Source organism: Branchiostoma floridae, chromosome 3 (genome assembly GCF_000003815.2).
Source record: "Branchiostoma floridae strain S238N-H82 chromosome 3, Bfl_VNyyK, whole genome shotgun sequence".
NCBI lineage: Eukaryota > Metazoa > Chordata > Leptocardii > Amphioxiformes > Branchiostomatidae > Branchiostoma > Branchiostoma floridae.
The window spans coordinates 17,728,911-17,752,210 of record NC_049981.1 but is presented as its reverse complement, the minus strand read 5'-3'; the positions used below and the strand labels follow the sequence as shown (position 1 = coordinate 17,752,210).

Genomic DNA, 23,300 nt, shown 5'->3' with positions numbered 1-23,300 from the left:
ACAATTTTCAATTGTGTGCTCAGAATAGTGAAGGAGCTAATACGTCTACTGGAACATTGTGTTGTGTTTTTTTGGAAAATACTAGTTTTAAAATTCCTTTATGTTAAAGGATGACAATTGAATGATCATGGCATTGCTGACTTACAATGTACATGTAGGTAGTGGTGATTATTATGAAATAAAAGTAAGTATGCAAATGTTTGTATGAATTGTTATAATGCAAGTCATTTGCATATTGTTAAATACTTCATATTTATCACTGTAAACAAGCACATAACTCTATTTTATTTTGCGTACATGAAGTTAATAGTTGCAATTGAAATGCTTCAACTCATGTTAGAGGGGGCAGTTTCAGAACAATTGATTGCAATTATGTCTTCTGCATTAAAATGTTACAACCAGTCTCATTTTTGGCAACATCCTTGTGCTTTCTCTTCTTTTGTATCTTAATATATATATATATATGCATATATATACAATTTATTCACAGAAACCTTTATTCAAGAAAGCTCCAAGAGAAGAGCTGATTTTATATGAAATGTTGAAATCCCACTTGGTTTCAGGGACTTTTTCAAGCAAAGATGCCAGTATTCTTGTTCGTTTCAATTCTGTACATTCAGGTTTTCTGAAACAATTCCATATTGCAGTCTAACTGCACAAATATTTTTGCACAATGTCATGTAACTAACTTTGTATATCCAGCTTCTCTCAGATGTTAAAGAATAATTTTTTTTAAAATTCCGTCTGGTGGCTGTTTGTTCCCTACTAGGCCAAATGTCATCCAATATCATCCCTGGTCAATCAGAATTTCATGCTTACCAGAGGACCTGCTGTCCAGGATAGGGGGGCACATGGTCTGGGCATGGGACTACAGCGTCTTTAGTTCCAGTTTTGGGGTCTCCAGTGAATGTCATCAAAATCAATTTGGTTTGGCTTTATACATGGCTTTAGGGAGGGACTTTCTTTTGAAACACATGGTGAAGCCATGGTGAAATTATCACTTCAAATCAAAAGTATGCCTATGGCTTGGTTTACACAAGGGTTTTCAAGCCTCTTTTGCAGACTTCTAGAGGGTCTGGCTTGTTTGTTTGAACTTCATTAACAGAAGCTCAAATTGGCCTGCAGGCCACTTTTCAAGGGATGTTTTTTATTTGACCCTCCAATCTCCCAACTGATACATAAGAAAACACCTGAATGATAGTACAGGTACTGACTTCACTTGAAACATTTATTACATCACTGCTTTTAAACTTCCATTGATCAATACACCCTAATATGTAGATAGAAGTACATTCATTATACACTTATGCGCAATATTTGGTCACTTTCAAGTTTAACTGACTAGTACATTTAGGATTTAACTTTCCACAGAACTGCTTAGTAAACATGTACACATCCTTTTTCTTTATTGATTAATAAATATAGACCTCACATTTTTCAAGAAATACTTTATCTGGAGCAATAGATTGCACCAAACTATGCCCTGATCACAACTGCAACGGGCCACCACTGGGTACATGTAGTTCATGGGCTGCATTTTTGTCCCTTCCAAGTTGGGCCCCGAGGGACTTCTTGCAGCAATGGGGCTGTTATGGGGCTTGAGCACATCCCTGCTTAATCTAATCCAGACCTAGAATGTTGAAAGTTGTTACAAATGTCAATCTGAATGGAGATTTTAAAATTCAGTATATTTGATGTGTGGGCAACAAAATTCTACAATTCATATCAAACAGTCAACAAAACAGCAAAGGACCCCAGTGAAGGCAAATTTCACCATAAACATGGCAGCCATTGACCAAGAGCCCAGCCAGGGCCTTGATCAGCTACATCCCTACAGGCCCCCTTATAATTGTGACTAAGGCATTAGACAATTGTCTCTTGATGCTCCTCTCCCTCCAAATGGCACGATTGACAATAGTAACTGTTGTAGTAACTGTTGTTCTAATAAATATCTACCACAGTGGCACAGCCCTGAGCATACTAATCTTTATATCATTGTCACAGAAAATATCATATATCATACAATAATGGTTTTATAGTTGCTAAGTTCTTACATATTTTGGTATATACTTGAAGTGGTGAATCATTTCATTTGTTCTGCAATTGTTAGATATTCTATGTGCCGATGATGATAAAAACCAACATGTACCTAACATGCTGTACATAATCTAATCATTAAAAACTGATTTAGATATTAAAAATGATAAATATCAACAAATGATTCAAGTTGTACCAAAAACACATCAAAACCTAATTCACCAAATAACTAAGACTAGTCATTGCTTTTTTTTTACATTTGGAAAAAGAAACTGATATCATAGACAATCAGAATAATGGCTTCTGTTCAGACAAAAAAGTAGCCCTGTTTTTTTGGGTCGACAGCCAATTTGACAGCTGGATGATGAAAATTGAAAAAAAAGTATCCAATCATATTATAGAATTTCTTAGACTTTTTGGATTTCACACTATGTTAGCAGATTAATGCTTTGAACAATTGGTGTAGGAATGTGTAGTAAGCATACATGTGGAAGTGATTGTACCTCTTCGTTTAGTTTATTACAAGTGTGCTTGTGCAATGTATTTCCATATAGATCTTGAAAATACCAGTGTCCTGATGCAATTTAGTTTTACAATGTTAAACAGTATCTTTTGGATCACTTCTGAAAAAAAAAGAGAATCCTTACCAAAAATCATAACTGGAAATGCAACTTTTTTTTAAAACTTCCTCTACTGACAAATTGGAGGAAATGTCTGAATTTTTGTACTAATGGTTCACTTTTCCCGTTTTTCAAGTGCAATGGCCTAAAAGGTGTTTAAACTAAAATATTGTCATATTCAGTCTTTTTACCTTCTATTGTACAGTTTAGGCCATATTGATTTGATTTTATGGATGACATCTGGGAACCCCGAAAGTGATGCAACCGAGTGAATTAAAAAAAGTTTAGCCAAAAAAACAGTTGCCTTAAACAAGAAATCTAAGTTCTCAGGCAGGTTGAACATATGGCTGTAACACACAGAGACAAGTATACCAAAGAGTCTTCATTTTTTCTTTCACATCTTTTTCTACTTTGCAATTGTCATTCTATGACATTAGTATCTGTTTTTTAAAATATTTTCTAGAATGATTTTCGGCACATGCCCTGTATTTGCTCACGTTGCAGCTGCTTTAAACAATCTATAATACTATAGTATGGTTGACAATTTTGTTTAATTTTCCAGAAGTGGACAAAAATGATGGGTGCACATGTCATCCATATAATCAAATCATCATGACCTTACATGACTTAAATTAGACACCTTGTACATTTTTTTACACATACCGGTATGCAAGACTTATATAATGCACATGTACAAGCCCACAAATACATTGTCCAGTTACATACCATCACCACTGACACAACGCTGGTGTCATTTACTTACTAACAAGATTACAGAAGGCATCTAATGTGCACTGTTCATGATCTCTATCACTAACAGATTAATGTGATTTCTAAAGACATAGTAGTAACAACAGCATGTACATAATATAATATAATATTAGGTCACAATTCTTGGACATTAGATGAAACAAAATGCAAAGTTTTACAACATGTGTGGTTCAATGAAAAAACAAGTGACTATTTTGGGGCAAGTATCATTTGGATCAAATTGGAAAATATTCCAGAATTCAAAAGTTATTGTCTAACATAAAAATTCTAAAATCAGTGGCTCAAGGTGGTCTTTGCTACCTGCTTGCCCCCCAGCATATTGCCATGGAACCTGCAGAGTCGTTGGAGGTCCCTAGGAGGAGCAGCTGTTCTCTACGAGACCTGCATCTAGCAGGTGTTGTTTCAGCTTGTTGAAAACCACCAGCTGGAGGTCTGGTCGTAGCGCCAAAACCTGCTGAACAATTTTGCCTGGGTTTGGAGCTCTGCGAGAAAGAAAACAAAAATTTAGTACACCACATCAGTTGATTTATTTGTTTGTCAGACTTTTGTAGAACCTGGAATCAACACACTGGCCTGGGATGAATCAACGCACTGGCCTGGGATGAATACAGTGTGAGTGACAGAAGAACTGAGCTCTCACTTTCTCACTAGTAGAGCTTAAACGGGGGCCGTCTGCATCCCCACATTTAAACTTGTGCTAGAGGAAAAACTTCCAGGTCATTTGTAACATACTGCCATCATATATTTCTGAATATCTCCATACAATGTCAATGGCTATTTGCCTTCCTGACTTATGTAAGATACAACAAAATTGCCTTACCCAATGTAAATCAGTTAGGGCAGAGATTGCACTTGAATTCCCCTTTTGTGTTCAGCAATTTGGTTCGTAAGCATTATATTATTTACGGATGTGTGCAAAGACAGTACATTTAGCTGTGTGTGTTTACCTGATGAAGCTGTGGTGATACACATGTACGAAGGTAGCCATGAGATACTGGCAGTCAAAACGATCCACCATCCCACCATGCCCAGGAATCACATCAGCAAAGTCCTACCATATGGCACACGGAACAGATTAGCTGGAAATATCACCTGTGTTTTCTTTTCCTTCACACATAAATTTACTGTAACATAACAACACATTTACAATTGCACAAATGTACACCATGCATATATGATATAGGGGCCATTCCCACTGGCTTGTTTGGCTAGAATTTGTTCCCCAGGGCATTTGATAGTAGATTTTCAGTGCTGGGGTTCCTTTGCAAGGACCTCTGTGCAGGTGAGTCTTTATATCGATAAACTGAACAAAAAGAAGTAGAATCTACATCTGAACAAAAAGAGTACTACATACTAGTACTCTTAAATCAACCATTCAAAGCTTTTAAATGTTAACAGACAGCAAGATCAGGAAGACTGTTTGAATTTCATAACCCAGAGATTAGGATTCAGTACATGTCTGTATTCAGTACAAAAACCAAAACATTCCTATTACATAATACATTCTACAGGTACTTGCCTTTATCTTAAATGCTCGTTTGAAGCCACTGGCAAAGAATCCTCCAAACGGACCGATCAAGGAAGCAAATGTTGCCAGGTATATGGAGTGGATCTGAAAAGAGGCACCAATTTGTTAATTCTGGTATTTTTATGCATCAAAAGTTTAGAGAGTTAAGCATATTATGAACAAGGTTCCAAAGGTTATGCATAACTTAGTTACATGTTGATCCATAACGTTAACAGGGACACAGTCGTGGGTGTCACCCATATGATAAAGCCACTCTGGCCTAAGAGGAACATAAGAATGATTTTGAACTGTTGTTCCAGTATTCTATTGCCTCACCTGGAAAGGGTATATGTTGACTATCTTCCACTGCAAACCCATCTGTATGAATATAAAACATATTAAGTAAGGCATTACAGTAGATGTATCAACATATCATAATGTACCAGGGTTCAAAATACAAATGTACTTTCTCTACCTCAGCCAAATGCCCATGAAAATTCCAGGTGGCTGCAGATCCAAGCCCATAATCATGAGCTGTACAGGTGCATTCTAAAACTTAAAAACATTTCAGATTCACCCATTCAGAGGAAAGACAATGCCAGACAGTTGAAATTGGTGAAACAGTAATAAAATCAGAATCATGAAGGAAGATTGAAAAAGATTTTCCACTTAAAATTCAGTTTGGTAGTTCAATATGCCATTCTTTATGCCGAGTTTGATCTACTCTTGGAACGTTGAGTTTCATTCTTGATACACACAATGGTTGGCTGCTCACACGATACTTGCAGTCTCTGCCCAAAAACTGAATGTAGGTATACGCGCTATGCTACCCGAGTTTGAATGACATGTTTAAGTAGTGCACCAAACAAAATATGGTTGCATGGCGAAACTGGGCAACTGGGTAATTTGAAATCCTAATAGTATGTACCATTTGCTACATGACTAGATAGTAATCATATAATCAATAAGTTGTCTGCAATTTCATTAGACTAGTAATCCTTAAATCTAAATAGACCAATGTCACTGCCCTGCCTATCTCGATCAAAAGGTCTATAACTAGGCAAAGACCCTGCAGTAAAGCCACAGCATCCCACTTCAATATGTGACTATTAAGAAAGTCTGTTCTCCCTGACAGTCAGGTACTCACCACTTGCAGTATTCCCTGCAGCCATGATGGCAGTGTGTAGTCTGTCAGCTGGAACAGGGGTGCAGGAGTACAGCCCATCATGGTCTGGTAGGAGTCTGGACCTCCAAACTCTACTGGGCACACAAAGTACTCATACCCAGACATGAAGTAGGCCAGCTGGCAAAAGAAATTTCATAATTCATCATTTACCAAATTTTCTTGAACACATTACACACTTAAAACTTTTCCAAATTAAAGATGCTGCAAGTTCTTGCCAAAGTTGAGGTGTGTACTTTATTTGAGGTTATTGCATGGATAAATGGGAAAAGCACATCAAGTAGAGCTAAGTGGTGCTACACCTCTAAGACGGATGCAACTATATGTGACATTGTTGTAATATACAACCTTTCTTCTATTCTGAGCAATTTTATAACTTGCAAAAGGTGATCCACAAGTTTGTAGAGACAATGCCTGTTGTGAACACTAGCATTTTTACAACTTTAAGCAGGGACAGTGAGATGTTGAAATTTCTATCAAACAAAATATTGGATAACAAATACTAATGTCTTAGAATCCATTAATCAATTCAGAGAAGAAAATGTGAAAGAACAAAAATGAAGAATTGTTATACAATACAATGTGAGTTAAGTCATTTGCTGAACCTTTCTGAACACTTACTATAGCTAGTTTGTTAGATTTCATAATGAAGGCAATTTTTTGTAAACTTTTTCTTCTGCATGCTCGCATCAGTTTTGGGGCTCCATTTTTGCTCACTCATGGGGGACAAGGAAGACTCTATTGTGACCCGTGATGGCATCCCTGATGTCCATGGTCAAGATTCAAGGTTCAAGAGGATGTCATCCATATAATCAAATCAATAAGTTACAGTAAATATTTCTTGGAAAACTCACCAGCCAGCCAAACAGCAGAGTGGAAAAGAAAGCTCCAATGAAGCCTTCCCATGTTTTCTTGGGTGACAACTGTTGGGAAGTAAACATAGTACATGAAACAGATACAGTAAATGAAACTCATGAACAGCTTGTGTATCATGCACTGTGTATTTGATATCATATTACTGCAGAAACATTCATTAGCTAGGAGGGCATCAGGGTTTCCTCAGCACACCCTTCACAAAGAGTTTAGACACTCTCTTTTGCAGCTAGACACTCAGAGGATACCATCTCCCTGGCAATCACATACACATAACATATAGTTGTAGTTTGTAAATCAGTGTAATATTGCTTACAAATCAGATGATTTTACTGCTAAAATGCTCATCTTTAAGAGCACCTCTCCCTGCATCTAAAAGCAACGATATGCCACATATAACTTGTTCTTTTCTTTTCTTGTTCCTAGCCATAATCCTATTGGGATTAGATATTAAGAAGTGTAAGTGAAATATGCTTGGAAATGGTACCTGCATGTACATGAACTCTGGTAATAAAAATGGATAATGACTGGCATGTATACAAGTATCATCATTTCATTCTGCTAGGAAACTGCAATAACGTCATGAAACTTAGTTAGCATTATATAAATGAATCAGTATGATTCATTATAGTTGTTCTGTACATACCTTGATTAGTGATGTTCTCCCAAAGAAGAATCCAAAGATGTAGGCCATGACATCATTACAAATCACCATGGAAACAGGGACAATCAGCCTGCAAGTTACATATGGATTTGTCAAAAATAAGTTAGATCAAAAGTGAGCATCCTAACCTGCCCATAATACTGCAATCTTTCAGATTAGGTGAACCAGACAGTTACACATAATGTGTATTTGATTATTCCTGACTTAAATTTCATAATGAAGGCAATTCTTTTTTTTTTCTTTTTTGCCAACCTTTTTTTCACATGCTCACATCTGTTTTGCTGTTCCCAGAGGATTGTCATCAAACAATCAAACCAAACTGGCTTAAGAACCAAACTCATCACAAGGACCTAATAAATAAGAACCAAAAAATATTTCTTTAAATGAAGTCATTTCTCACTTCACCGCATGACAATTTCGAGTCTAGTTCTCACCAGATGAGTCCTTCAAAGATGTTTTGTATGATGAGGTGGGACTGGGTCACCACGATCAGCAGGGTAATGTGGGTCCAGCCAAACTGCAAGGAAGGCAGGAAAGGTTCAGATTAAGTAGAAGTGTAAATTCTAATGAGGAATCTTGAAATGACAAAGTGGATTAAAAAAAAAATTGGTTTCTTTGAGCACTTAGATAATGATATAATAAAATTAGTACATTAGTCATGCAGCAGACAATATGACCTTTCAGCATAATTAATATATTAAACAAAGATTCCAGAATGAGGGAGAATGTGTGGCATGCTAGTTTACTATTGTGTAAGACTTTCTGATGGTGGGGGAGCTGGGAGCAGGGTGTAATGTTGGAATGTGTTACACAACCTCTCGCTGTCAGGGGCTGATTGGGACTCATCACCTGGACTTAATTTGCATTTTCAGTGTTTGGTTCTTCTACTCTAGATGCTTGCACTGTGTCTTTAAAGATTTTAAAATCAAGTTTAACAGTCAGCTTTTCGAAATGTTGTAGAGTTGATAATTAATCGAAATACCCTTTTTTTCCAAAAATTTCTCAACTACATGTACATGTAAGCGCAGTCTACATTAAACATTACCTACAGCAATGACTTAATTGTCACAGAGCCACCTATCATAATACAAATGTATGACAGTCACTATTTTGAGAGTCTCAGTTGTGAACAAAAGACAATTTTACAGATAAAGTCTCACCATGGTAAACTGTTTCAGATAGTGTCTTTTCACCAGTGTCAGGACAAACATGCAAAAACCTGAAACAAGTCGTGCAAAAGATATAGATTGCAAGTTAGATCAGGCTATAATTATTACATAAAGATACAAATATCCTGAAATTGTACAGTTTATAAATTTCATAGAATGATCGACATGTTGCATGACAATATTACCATGTATCTTAAAACAGGCACTTAAAACATGCACAAATCTTCTACAACGTAGATTTGAAATATAAACCTACATCAAAACAAAATACGGTAAAGTGGATCAGTATAACATATTTGGCTGCAAAAATTTTGCACTGATCCACTTTACCGTATTTCTATGTTTTGATGAAGGTTATGTACATTATGTATATGCTGTGATCTTTGAGTTTTTGCTTGCTAACTTGGCAAGCTTTTTCAAACGGGCACCACAGAATGACACTTTACCATTCAGCCGTGGAAATCTCTACAAAATCAGAAATGGTTTCATCTTTAGCGAGGTGTACACAAACCCTTCCTATTTAATTGTATAGTCTTCTTGTTCTGGAGGCTGTGACAGCCCCAAAATGAAAAACTGGGTTGAAAACTGTGAAAATGCAGTACGAATTATCCTTCAGGTATTTAGAACAAGATCCTCCCTACACTCACCTGTTACATACATGGTGAAAGCCGCAATTCTCCTGTACTTTATGAGTGGCCGGAAAATCTCCTGAAAAAAACAGAGTAAAGGATAGTCAGTCACATTCGGTGCTCTTTCCATTAGCGAGTCACACTTTTCCATGACTCTCCCATCTGGCTTCTTGAAACATTTTTCCATGGCAATCCCCCTGGTTTATAACCTCGTTGGCTATGGCCATCCCCCTACCATCCATCAATAAAAATATTCAAGGTTGCAAGTAAGTCATCATGATTGCATTTTGAAGTGTCCTTGGCATCGGATTTTGATGTTTTCGCCCTAAAGCGCAGCCTTCTCCAACCTCGAATATCAGAAATACAGAACTAAAGAGGCAACTGAGTGGCCTGGGGCATAATAACATAATTTGGACTGTAATGGATACGTTGTGGCACTATTTCAATTCCAACCCAATTTTACTTCAAATGTCTTACACAATGTACCATGTCAGAAGTGACAAATGCAAACCTATATGCAAACTTTGAGGCATTCCGAAGGATTCTTGGAGGGACTCTATATAGTGAATCTATAGGAGGTAACTTATCAAATTATAGAATACAAGACGGTGTATTCCATATCCCCCAGAGGTACAAGTCTGACCAACAGGAGGGCTGAAGAACTGAAAGTTGTATTTTATTTAGGGCTGGGACCGTGTTGCATTTTGTTTACTTCACATCTATATGAGAAAACACACAATGTCATAACAACATGCAGCAGAAGTTGAGAAAATCTGTTGTCTTCATGCAAAAAATGTGACCAGCAATTTCAACATCTGAGTCAGGTATTAGAATTTTTCACAGTTGCACCAAGGATCCTTATGATATTTGTTGGGAGAGGAGAGGATGGGTAAAGAAAACGAAAGCCAATTGATAATGAGCACCCTAGTGGCTTTCTAAGATACTGCAGCGGAACTCTGAATTTTCATATCTTGTGTTGTGGACCTGCTGTGGTCCTGATTTTTAGTGGTGTCATTCCTACTTACCTCTCGTTGTAGGAAGTGGCCAAAGTAATCTGTGATGGTCTCCCCATAGAAGAAGTAGTTGGCACAGAGGAGGAAGTACCACTGCAGTGTGCGGAACCATGGCAGGTCGTGCGACTGGTACACCTTATGTCCAATACTGATGATCTCCTGAAAACACTTCAGCTGCACGGTCATCACCTGGTCAGGGACAAAACATGGAAATGCTAAAATACATACTGTAACATAGTGACCAGCCCTCCAGCTCTGTTCTGCCACTTGCTACATTATGTAGTCGAACACCACAGGGTGACTGCTGATATACAAAGCAGGTAACCACGGTGACAGTCATCTGGTCCAGGTCACTGACCTTACCTGTTTGGAATGGAAGAAGAAATGGAAGATACAAAGTAAAAATAATATTTTTTTCTTCCGTGAAGGTAAACATGTTATGAAAAGACTGACAGGTAAACAAAGCAAAGTAAGTATGTATATCGCAATTACATGCAATCACAATGATTAAGTAAGTAAGTTGTACAGTATATATTGACTTACATGCAATCACAACAGGCACTGTTTGCCTAGTACTCAAAAGAATATTTTTAGCAGGCCACATTGCATGATTCCAAATGAGCTGCCATATTTACTGGGATATAATCAGTTTTGGTTTTCTCAGCTGATGTCATTCATATAATCAAATCAAAATACCCTAACAGTGGTTCAATGTCTGTGTAACATGAAAGAAGACAATACTCACTGCAATGATTAAGTAAAATGGCCCTCCCCATATCAGCCCGAAGAATCCAACCACCATCATCAAGGCAAACACACCCCGGATAACCCAGTTCCGCCATCTGTATGGTCAACAATGGGAAAATATAGGAGTTATAAAAGCCTATAACTGGATGCAGCAATTCTCCAAGATGACAGACCATTGATACAAACACTACAGAATATCTGGAGCAATGCATTGAAAAATGTCTCTTTCCATACATGCAGAGCACAATATGTTGTTGTGATGTTCAACTTGTAACTTGTAGTGCCAGGTGGTCGACAAATCTCCTTGCTGTTTCTGTGGCAGGGTATATTTTCACAGGGAGGGGTGCTACTATCCCTTCCCCTTTAACACGTTCAAGGCACCTTCTCGAACACAGGACCCCCATTTTCTGTACCTTTCTAAAGACAGCGCAGCCAGGACTCAGATGCTCTTCCCAAGATGTGATGAAAGAGCTGGGCTGTCTACCTGGGCTGTCTACCTGGGCTGTCTACCTGGCCTGGCTATCACGTCAGGCTACTCAGATCCCCCCATTCATAGCCCCATCATATGGCACTCAACTGATTGACAGGCATAGTACATGTAATTGCTAATCTCCAACCTGCCAGTGACCTGAGGCTGGCCTGTCCATGTGCACCACTGGAAGGGCCCTTCAGGAATGTGTCTGGGAGGCATTCCTTGCAGGAACACAAGTACCAGCACTGTGTGTGTGTGTGTGTGTGCGTGTGTGTGTGTGTGCGTGTGTGTATGTGTGAAATTTGTTACTTTGTTGAATATCTATCTTCTAGGACAGACAATCTCAGTTCTTACACCAAGAAAGACGAGCATAAATCACTGTAAAGCTAAAGTTGTACTGACCAAGGTGGGTATAATAACATGTACCTCCTTGTTCTCTATACTAGTATGCCATATTGACATATACAATCTCGGTCAGGTTTCCCTGCCAGACATTTTAGTATATAGTGGAGAGACTGGCAAAAAACCTGACGGTAAGATGACTATGGAAAACCTAATCTTATTTTCTGACAAGTTGAGATCACTGTAAAGTGTAAAGATTGTGAAGTAAACACGTTTACACTGTTTAAGTGTTTTCATGAAAATGGGATCATTTTGCAATGACAGAAGGTGTCAAGTTCTCCAAGAATAATAGCAATTCCTTTAGCAATAGTGAAACGACTATTGTTTTGATCATCGCCCATTCACAAGTTTTTGCAACCAATGCTGATTGGAAAAGTGACACCGCTTGGCACAAAAATCTGTGAATTGTCATCAATTGTAGCAAACCTAACCAGGAAAATAGGAAGAAACACACTAAATTTTAAAAGTAATAATGTTATAGTGGTGCTGGGCCAGGAACATAATGGAGGGCCGCCCTTGTTCCATCCTCTGGGGAGGACCCTGTCGGTAGTCACATAGCCTTTTAGAGGCTGTGGATTGTTATCCACTGTACAATTTTTGTGTCCAGGACAGAGCCCAATCCTCTCCTTCCACTGCCAATAATCTCTCCAACCCCCTTGTACAATTGGATGGAGTGGGGAAAGTCCTCAGTATTACCAGCACAGCTTTTGTGACATGTCAAAGGATATGAACCCAGGACCTCTGTTTTCTAGGTCAAACATTTACCCAACACAACAAGGTAGGAGTCCGAGAAGATTGGCCAGGCAAGATTTCACCTCAGGGGCATGCATATATGAACAAACAAAATACTAACTAAGTAATAACTAGCTTGCAATTTTCAGACCAATCTAGTACATATACTAGTAATGCCATATTGCCGGAATAACAAGAAAACCTTACCGTTATAAAATCTTTTTACAAAATAGAATGATAAAGGAGTATCTTCTAGACTAGGTTTTATATAACATTTGAAATCGGAGTCATTGTTACTTTGCAAATACTTCATTTTAGGAGTAGTCCTGACTACTCTCATGTCCCTAATAAACATAACTTCCGGAATAAACATACCCCCCGGACAAATCGTCAATATCTAATAAACGTACCCCCCGGAATAAACATACCCCCCGGAAAATTACCAAATTGACATGTATTAACTGTGAACATGCTACTTCTGTCCAAAGAAAAGGAGATGATAAGCAGGTAGGTATTTTTATTCATTTATGCCTAAGAACCACATCAGTTAGTTCTATAAATGATGAGCTGAAGAACTATAGATATCTTGTTCGAATCATGATGTTTTCTCAATCTTTTAATAAAAGGTAAGTTGAAATTCGCAGTGAAACCTGCCTTAGGGTCACCTGAGTATAGGGACCACGTAACTGAGGGGCCACGTAACTGGCCATGCGGTCAGTTTTCGTCGGTCCCTTGAATTTTTCCCGTTGACCTAATTAGTCTATAGCGGTCACCTGTCGAATGCGGTCGCGGCCAGACGATTTTCAGTCCGGCCGCTATGCCAACACTGCCGTCACGGACGCGTGGCCGGCCACGTTACGCTGCGCTGAATAGTAAATTATCCACGAGGGGATCACGTTTTTTTTTCTGTACTACATCAGCAAAATGTCGGTTCAAGTTCAACTTGGACTCTTTATGAAGGAGACATTGAATAAAGGAAACATTATACAAAATTATGTGATTTTATGCGAAGTGTTGTTGAATTCACGTGGCGTTTTTTTCTCATCTCAGACTCTTTGCACTTCTACCCTTCTCTACATCGTCATTTCTGTGCAGACTGGAAGGCTATATGGGCAGATTTTACAAATAGACCGTCCGTTCATGTATCTGATGTTTTAGGTTCTTGAAATGCATGCAAGCTGTCCCAATTTTCGTATTCCGCGGGCCAAAAATAGAAATCTCCGTCTTTCGGTTTTTCTCCAACATGGCGTCGCTGCAGCTGTAAACAAGGTCACTAGGGGTCAGTGGACGACTCCACTTTTACCAAGGTAAAATATCGCAACAAGATTTCTGATGTATAGCATAAAATACAGTGATTACGGTATAAAACGATTAAAATCTATTAACTAAAAGTTAGTTATGTGAAAAGTAGACTAAGCTTGATTTTTGTCAAAGAAATAAGCCTACGTTAAGAAAGTTTTATTTCGACGTGACCATCTCGGCATAATGGCACATGCATCTACAAAGGAAAGCTGTGGCGGTTTGATGCTTAGAAATGATTATGAACTTGCTGTTTTTACCGACGAATTCCTGTCGTTTGGGAGAATTTGCGGCGTCAAAACTCATATCACAAGGGAAACGAAGTAATAGTTGTTATTTTTACGTCCAGTATTTATCATGTGAACGAATCACTCTTCCGCCTCGCTGCCGAAAGCGCATGGGACCACAAGACCGGCGGGAAATTCCTCGTGCAAGGTGCTGGTTTACGATGTAAACAGAGACTGTAAACTACTACTAAGTTAAAACTAAAAGTTTATGTAAAAATTGAATTTCAAAACGTCAGTGTGGTGTTTTATTTTCCCCCAAGAACAACATAATACTTCGTAGCGTCATAGCGAGATCGACCGAAATCACCGAAAGAGTACCGCGTACGCGTACACGCTCATGGAAATCCGCGCCGTTTCGCCCGAAAAATAGGGAATTTTGAGCAAAAATACCGCGGAAATATGGGCAGAAAACCCCCCAAATTCAATTCTTTGAGGGTCCTGGCTAAGCAAAGCCCCAATTTTCAGAAAAAAAATAAACGTACCGTCCAAAATAAGAACGTACCGGGTGGATTGTGAGGCTGAAAAAAATAAACGTCCCGGTACGTTTATTAGGGACATGAGAGTAACAGCTTTTAGGAATACATGTGGTCCTGAAATGCAAGACTAAACAGCTTCAAAATTAGGATCTGGGACACGTCCCCATAATTATTGCTACACACAGTGCTGGTACTTGTGTTCCCAGACACATTCCCGAAGGGCCCAGCCAGCAGTGCACATGGACAGGCCAGCCTCAGGTCACTGGCAGGTTGGAGATTAGCAATTACTATGCCTGTCAATCAGCTGAGTGCCATATGATGGGGCTATGAATGGGGGGATCTGAGTAGCCTGACGTGATAGCCAGGCCAGGTAGACAGCCCAGAATCAACTTGTTTGACAGTTATCAGCTAATTGAAAACTACTACGTAGCTGTGAGGCTGCTAATATACCGTATGAAATGTTAAAGGTATAATTAAATGTTGTACTGTAATTATTGATTGCTTAAAAATCTAAGTTATCTTGGCCACTTTAGTAGTAACCAAGACATTAAAATTTCTTCATCAAATTTATTCAATGTTCTCACTGCAAAAATTAAATGCAGTGAACTACTCCCTTTACCTCCACTTAAATTACCACAGGTAATAGTAAAAAGATTACAGTATGTAAAAAGCTGAGCTGTACCTTGGTGTTAATGAGGAGATGGGCAGAGCTTTTTCCACAGTATCAGTTAAGCCTTCCTGGGGAGGAGGAGGGTTCGCAGGGTCGGGCTGGTCTCCAGCATCACTCTCCTCATCTTTCTACAAACAACCAATCACAGGTCAGCATTAGTAATGTCCATCACACAGTGGTAAGTGTGCAGCTTAAACTGATGGTCAATCATCTCTGTAGAACACCACAATTCAGCACCAAGGACATCCATCAGGCCACATCATCTCCATTTCATGGTAATGTCATATCATAATGACATTTTGTTACAGGCCTCTCATGATGTTAATGTTTGACAGACAGGTCACTAATGTCTTCTGACATTCAAATATCAATTTGTATGGAATGTGATCAGAAAAAAAGGATGCCATGTTGTTAATCAACAAAACTCCCAGACTTGTGTTTAACAAAAACTCCAGACTTGTGTCTCATCTGCAGGATAATGCTTGTTGCAAACAGAAAAAAAAAGATTAATCTGCTGCATGATAAACAGAATGGTTGTTTTGCCTCTCATTGTGACAATCCATCTGTATAGATTTCACAGCATAAAACAAACATATGAGTGATCAGCATTTCACAAATTTTCACCACAGTAATTCTTTTACTTGGAAATTGTGCTTAGATTTACTGATATTCATTCATATTTTCATCTATGTTTTTGCCAGTCTAAAATTGGGTAACATTATATTATATACAGGCGTAGGTTGACACATAAACAACATTTCATAACATATTAGGAAGGGGCGCATCTCAATTTTTGTCTGGAATCACCATCGCCGGTAGCCATCACATCAATTATTTTCTAGCTTCTCTTTGCTTGCTCTCAGAGACATACATAGGTTATTCCATGCCAAAATATGATGTTTACTTGTCAAAGCATACTGTAATTTGGAAATTTTCACCCCAGTGTGTTTTCTGTGACAGTCATTCAGTACTAGTATTATGGCTGTGGATGACTGGAATTTACAGTACAGCAGTCAGCAAAACCTGTAAACTAGTTTAAATACAGATTACATAAAAAATGGGAGAAGAGGAACTACGATAGCTAAAGAGGCAGTTGTCTCCTTTCTCAAGGGAATATCAAGGTATTTTGGTATTTCCACTAATAGTCCCTTTCTTTCCACTCGTACATTTCTCTTAATCATAATGGATCCCAAAGATATTAGATAGCAACAGGTCAATCCCATAGCCCCACCCACCTCTGTCAAACATAAAAATGCATACTAAAAACATATTAATGCAAATATTTTACAAACATGCAGCCACATGTACACTCTAATTGGTTGAGCCGCTAATAAGCAAGCTATATGATTGGTTGAACTGCTTATTGTGATGGACAGTAAGGATCGGCCAACTGGGAAAAAAGTTGAGGAGTAAATCAATGCATATGTAACACTATATACATTATAATATCGCTTTGTATTTTCAGATTGGTTCATGACATTTTCCAAGTCCATTTTTACGACAGCTGAAACACATGATCATGACAACTAAACAAATCAGAACAGAACCATTAGGTCGTATAGCCGGGGTAAGTGATTGCGATCTGTCTGTGCGAATCACCGATTACTGATAAACGAAAATTTGAATGCAAATGGATGGCTGATAATCATCACTGACTTAAATCTAGCTTGGCAACCTTAGGGTTATGGCAGTTATGCATCTACCTGCATACACCTTTAAGATGATGAGGTACACTACTCTTTGATTTCCCGCAATTTGTAGGGAAAGCCGTATTATTATAAAAATTTTATGCATTTGCCAGTCTTCCTTGATTTTCGCTACGTAGGGGGTTCTTCTGATTCTGCATAAACCGTTGTCGTGACCCCCCATGCAGAGCCTCAACAGTGCTAGAAATCCTTGTAAAAAAAAATAAAAATGCTTTGGATGATCGGTCATATTTCATACTGTAGTATGGTGCATGTTGGTGACGTGCAGTGAGAAGTACGTGATACTAGTATTACGTCCAGTAGATCTGATGGCAGGATTAGGGCCATGTCTCCCACCTGTTCATCCAGAAGCTGGTCATCCGAACTCTCTCCGGTATCCTCGTTCGCGATGACGCCCTGCGACCGTCTCTCCGCGTCTGCGGCACTCATGGCGGCCGCCTGATCGTGCCGGGATTTACTGCGCAACCCTCTCGCTTTGGCTGAACCCGGCAGCTGATGGGTTATGGTGAAAGGCGGTTATACAGCACTAGTATATCCAATACAGTTATCTATACGAATAGATGCAGGTATACATACGCGTACGTCACTGAACCACTGCTGCTGACCCAAATATCAAGACTCATGAGGGAAAGGCCAACAATGTGGATGTACAGTGGGCACTTTGCGATATTTTCTCGCGTTGTATTGGCTTTTGCTCTTTACAACAAGATATTCAGAAATATAATTGTATAAAAAGGCATTAAATTTAGCAATTTTGAAATTATTTTAGGAATTATCATGTGATGTTTTAAACTTTTATGAATACTGTTCCACCCTAAAATGAGATGGCCGTGGCCATTATTTGGTCTATCCCATTCGGGGACATAGGAGGACAATTTTTAGATTTTTTCATCTTTAATTTTTTATGCCAAAGTCAAACGTAAACGCACGACTATTTTAATTTTTTGAAGCAATCTTACAAATGAAGAATGATAGACGGGTTGGATTCCAGAGGTTCAAGATATTTGCACATTCATTTGTGTTTGATTTTTTGTCTTGTTTACATATATATATGGTCCGTCCCAAATAAGCCCCTAATCGGAAGTGACGTAAATTGCAGAGGCTGATGGGGAGAATCAGGACAGGCCTCGACAAGCGCCGAAATATCAACCAATGAAAGACTTTGGTTCATTTTTGACCAATCATAGAAAGTGATACTTCCATTTTCCCGCGCTTTGAGCATTTTGGCGCGAATAGTCATTCCAGCCATCTTAGGTGGAAAGAAGAAGACCACTACAGGGATCAGCGTCCATCTGAGGCGAAAACATTCCGTCAAACCTTCACTTCGACTTCAAATCATCCCTTAACGATTGTATTTTTGAATTCCTTAGTGAGTTTTGTACAGTAATCTTGTGAAAATGTTTGAGGCACGTTTGGTTCAGGGCTCTCTGCTGAAGAAGGTTTTGGAGGCGCTGAAGGATTTGATCGAGACGGCTAGCTGGGACTGCAGCAGTACGGGGATGTCCCTGCAGTCCATGGACAGTTCTCACGTCTCCTTAGTCCAGCTAGAGATGAGGAAGGACGGCTTCGACACCTACAGATGTGACAGGAACATGGCCATGGGCGTCACCATCGCTTCGTGAGTCCACATATCCTTCTTCATATCCAACTCGTACTTTCCCGCCAAAATTCTAAACTACAAACATTATGGTACATAATTTTTCAGTTAGTCCAACTCACTCAGAATCACGTTTTCAAAGAAGATTTTAATTCATAACAGCTAAAGTATTAAGGGATGTCATTTTTGTCATTTTTTTTATATCTGCACACGATCATGATATACTTTTGAAAAGTATTTTGTAGTCACTTTGAAGGGGGAGGGGGGCTGACTTTTTTGGTCCTTTTGTTCGAACACCTCAGTTATTCTCACCTCACAAATTACATAATGATTACAGATTTAAGAGAATCGAAGAAACGATAACGATTTGAACTCATGGCCTCGTAGCCGGGTGTCCTGCAAATTTTTTAAAATCTTTGTTAGAAAATGAACCAAACAAAGAATAAGACATGCAACCCTTGTCATTTCTGAAAGATCATTTAAGAAGGTTGATTGCACCAACATCATGCGTGACCCACAGTGACTTGTCCACAAATTCTTAATGGCTACTTTCCATCATGCAGTAGATGATTTTTGCAACAATTGTTGCCCTGTAGATCAGATGCTAAGTATGTCCCCAACAAAGGATGAGATCAAATGGCCAATAGAGAATGGGAAAGGCTGGAAATTATTGAACCTGGCGTTTGTGGCAGCTGCCTATGCTATTTTTACTAATAGATCAAGGACTAGGGGCATACCAACTTTATAGCCACTGGTTGGCTGGGCATTGCACTAGAACAGGCGGTTCCTGAAGAAGAAAAAAAGTCCACTATTTACTACATGCGTATTTAGAAAGAAAACCCAGTAGTTTTCCTTTCCCCACAGATAAGAACATGCTGCAAGCTTATTGATACATGATCCACTACGATGGCCTCTAGCCCGATAGGTTGCACAATGATTTGAGGGGAAAAAATGTAGCGTGATTATCTTCACCGACAGCCTAAAATACCATCGCCAGAGACTTCTTTGACAACAGTAGCACTACTGCCTGACTAAAGCGGCCCCAAGAAATAAATCCTGTCAAGAGGCCTAAGCCTACATGCTCTGCCCCAAGAGATATCTACCACTCAAAAATCATGAACATATCAGAATCTGAAGTTCTGCTGTAATACCAAAGCAAAATGTTAGGGGTCCCAAAATCAAATCATTCTAAGGTCTAATTATGATTAAGACCACCCACATACCACATGGCAAGTTAATATGTTCCTAGATAAATGCACATGCTGTCAAAAACATAACTTTGACAAAGGTACTAAAAAAACAGCTTTTTGTACCATGTTTCAGGATGACCAAGCTGTTGAAGTGTGCGGGTAATGATGACATGGTCACCATCAGGGCGGAGGACAACGCAGACTCCATGACTCTTATCTTTGAATCACCAAGTAAGTTAGATAAATTTTGACCCAGTTTTATTACATGTACTTCTATTACTATTATCCTTGTATACAGAGAGGGCTGATGAATAATACAATCATTTGACATATATATAGATGGTTGTGGAAAGTGTAGCAAACCTCCTACATGTACATGTGTTTGTCTTTACAGACCAGGAGAAGGTGTCTGACTATGAGATGAAGCTGGTGGACCTGGACGTTGAACAGCTGGGCATTCCTGTGAGTATTTCTGTGTTAAACAAAGATGACTCGGAACTCTGTGTCAGTACACGTGCCTCTCAAGTGTTAGAAAATTTACATGTGGCGTAGCCATAAATATGATGCGAAGCCAGAAGGAACTTAATTTTAAAAGAGCATACCACGGATTAATCCTTCATACAGTTAAGTGAGCTTTTGCTGCACAAAATACAAAACAAAAAAACTCAATCTATACTGATGTATCAACCTGATGGAATTAAAGAATATTCACCTCTCCACCCCGAAATTATGACAGCTAGCAAGAACATAACCCCAACACTAATGGGAACAAACACAATGCATGCTGCTTGGCCCAACTTTTAACAATTATTATGCTGTTGATATGTTTTGTAGTTCAAAGCATCTTCCCATATTTGACCGAGAAAAATACTCAAACATCATTTTCTTCACATCTAAAGGATCAAGAGTATAGCTGTGTGGTGAAGATGCCCAGCGGTGAGTTTGCCCGTATTTGCCGTGATCTGAGCCAGATCGGTGAAGCCGTGGCGATTTCCTGCACCAAGGACGGCATCAAGTTCTCCGCCAGCGGTGATCTGGGGACAGGCAACATCAAGCTGGCACAGAGTGCTAATGTGGACAAGGAGGAGGAAGCAGTAAGTGTGAATACTAAGCCCTTTGTGGTCATGTTGTGTTTAATTACAGTAGATAGATTTAGGTTTGCAGTGATTGAATATAGCAGTAAGGAGAAAATGAATTGTTTGCAGTGGTTTTGATTTTGCGATAGCGCAGTTGTCAAATACTGTTGCAGTAATTGCTGGTAACTCGGGCACCATTGCAGACTACCACTTTTTAGCGGAAGCAGGAAAATGAAGTGTTCACTGTTGTTTTGAGTTTGCAGTGAAGGGGCCACCACAAAAATTGTGAACATTTCTGCATTTACAGTATACTAACAGGCTTGCCCTTCCAACCACAGGTTACCATCGAGATGAATGAGCCAGTTTCTCTGACTTTTGCCTTGCGTTACCTCAATTTCTTCACCAAGGCTTCCCCCTTGTCGCCCTCCGTCACACTATCCATGTCTGCAGACGTCCCTCTGGGTAAGATGTCCCCTTCGTTCATTAATGTCAAAATAAGTAGCCATTTCATTTTTGGCTATCATGATAAGGCTATGTTGACTTGATTATATGGATGACATCCACCTTTGCATCAATTTTTGTGTTTCCAAAAAGATAGTTTTCTGTAACTATAGAAATCATTCTGTAAATCATACAAAGCATCAAGTGGTCATGTAGTTAGTTGTCGACTTAGAAGCTGAAGGAACTGGGTTCAAATTCCTAGCCTGCCTCAAAATTGTGTCATCAGGAAGGAACTTCATTTTTTTTCCTCACTCAATTTAACATAGAGAACAAACTGTTGATAAAATCTCTTCTCCCCAACTTGATTATCTAAGGCTGACAAACTGGTAGAGACATTTCTCTTTGGAGTGTGAAAAACAAATATCTAGCTGGTCCCCAGGGTTACTCTTGAAAAGGTAGTAATCATCTGTTGTTCCTTTTACAATTGCAAATCTAGTTAGTATGTTCTTCAGACATTCTGTGACTGACATTATTATTGTCTGTTTTTGCAGTGGTAGAGTACAAGATAGGAGACATGGGACACATCAAGTTCTTCCTTGCGCCCAAGATCGAGGAGGAGGATGCAACCGCCTAGACCTTTTCTGAGCTGAGATTTTCAACGGTGTACAGACTTTGGAGAGAAACTTTTTGTTTTAGATTTATGTTAATGTGTCCAGATGAACTGTGTATATCTCACATGTGACTCGTTAGATACTAAAGAACTGTCATCGATATGCCTTTCTGTTAATACCAGTTACCAGTACATTTTTTGTTTTGTTTTAAAGCAAACCACAGTATAATTGATATTGAAATTTGGAGCAAAATAAATGGTGGAAGTTACATTAAATATTGTTGTACATTGCATCACTTTCCATATTTCACTCCCTGTCCTATGTTTTTCCAAATATAGTTAGTCTATTGAGCGGGGTCACGTGGACCTAATTCAATTTTCAAGCTCATTCTTTCATTGACCAAGGTATACTTATAGTAGTCTTTTTGAATGTGATAAGCAACACTTCAACACATAGGATAGGATAGTTCAGTGGATTTTTTGGAATGCAGGTTGTACAAGTCGTCTTGCCCTCACTTAATAAGATGAAAATTTACTATGAATCTTGTCTCTGTACTCAGATTTCTGTAGAAGGCAGGTGGAGCTGGGATATCTATGAATTTGTGTGGGTGAGTGGGTAAATCTTGGTCAGCAACATTTGTACACAATTAAAGGAGTGTGAATGAGAGATTTCTTGCATTCGTGCTTGTTCAACATACACTTAATTGCACATTTTAGTATATACATGAAACACTTGACCCAAAAACTGCAAAACATGTGTTCCTGCTTTGTCAATGTGTATAATGTACAGTGCCCCTTAAATAAATCAATATCTCAAACTGAGTTGAGAGTTAGGCGATGGGAAACCCAAAAACTGGTACAAGGCTGGAAGAAAAAAATGTTTGCCAAAAAAAAAGGAAGGGAAAGTTTCACTAAAGTACAAATCACACGAGTATGGTACACCAAGCAACAGATCAATAATTTTTGTTATAATTTGCTTTGATTTCGAAATTGATGCATCTACATTAGTTCTGTTTCTATGGCATATGTTTGCTCATTTTGCAGCTTCTTTGAAGGATTTACAATATCGTCGTAAAGTTTTTTAAATGAACAAATTGATAAGTGCATTGATGTTATCCATGATTGTAAA

General features: G+C 38.8%; 2 protein-coding genes and 1 long non-coding RNA gene across 3 annotated transcripts; 1 reads left to right on the top strand and 2 right to left on the bottom strand.

The window, feature by feature from the left end:
• Positions 1-1,210: 1,210 nt before the first annotated feature.
• Positions 1,211-18,111, bottom strand: LOC118412517 (phosphatidate cytidylyltransferase 2-like). Its single transcript, XM_035815411.1, has 14 exons — positions 17,594-18,111; positions 15,564-15,679; positions 11,212-11,308; positions 10,479-10,655; positions 9,472-9,532; positions 8,816-8,874; positions 8,090-8,172; positions 7,638-7,725; positions 6,973-7,041; positions 6,083-6,238; positions 5,272-5,313; positions 4,948-5,040; positions 4,376-4,479; positions 1,211-3,910 (listed from the first exon to the last, which is right to left on the bottom strand). Exons 1-14 carry the CDS (start codon positions 17,684-17,686, stop codon positions 3,781-3,783), a joined length of 1,368 nt encoding a protein of 455 aa, XP_035671304.1. The 5' UTR covers positions 17,687-18,111; the 3' UTR covers positions 1,211-3,780.
• LOC118412519 lies at positions 12,026-15,113 on the bottom strand. Its single transcript, XR_004830776.1, has 3 exons — positions 14,973-15,113; positions 13,470-13,473; positions 12,026-13,149 (listed from the first exon to the last, which is right to left on the bottom strand). It is a non-coding gene; the product is annotated as an uncharacterized LOC118412519 (long non-coding RNA).
• A 344-nt stretch (positions 18,112-18,455) lies between the features above and the next one.
• LOC118412518 (proliferating cell nuclear antigen) lies at positions 18,456-22,829 on the top strand. The gene is made up of 6 exons (XM_035815412.1): positions 18,456-18,875; positions 20,178-20,275; positions 20,439-20,506; positions 20,944-21,138; positions 21,459-21,582; positions 22,113-22,829. Exons 1-6 carry the CDS (start codon positions 18,655-18,657, stop codon positions 22,193-22,195), a joined length of 789 nt encoding a protein of 262 aa, XP_035671305.1. The 5' UTR covers positions 18,456-18,654; the 3' UTR covers positions 22,196-22,829.
• Positions 22,830-23,300: the final 471 nt, after the last annotated feature.

Excerpts from the sequence above, each read along its gene's own strand:
- LOC118412517 (XM_035815411.1), bottom strand. The coding sequence starts at position 17,686 with ATGAGTGCCGCAGACGCGGAGAGACGGTCGCAGGGCGTCATCGCGAAC. Across the intron at positions 9,533-10,478 it reads GCCACTTCCTACAACGAGAG|GAGATTTTCCGGCCACTCAT; the intron begins GTAAGTAGGAAT and ends TGTTTTTTTCAG. Across the intron at positions 7,042-7,637 it reads GGAGAACATCACTAATCAAG|TTGTCACCCAAGAAAACATG; the intron begins GTATGTACAGAA and ends ACTTCCCAACAG.
- LOC118412518 (XM_035815412.1), top strand. The coding sequence starts at position 18,655 with ATGTTTGAGGCACGTTTGGTTCAGGGCTCTCTGCTGAAGAAGGTTTTG. Across the intron at positions 18,876-20,177 it reads ATGGGCGTCACCATCGCTTC|GATGACCAAGCTGTTGAAGT; the intron begins GTGAGTCCACAT and ends ACCATGTTTCAG. Across the intron at positions 21,583-22,112 it reads GTCTGCAGACGTCCCTCTGG|TGGTAGAGTACAAGATAGGA; the intron begins GTAAGATGTCCC and ends CTGTTTTTGCAG.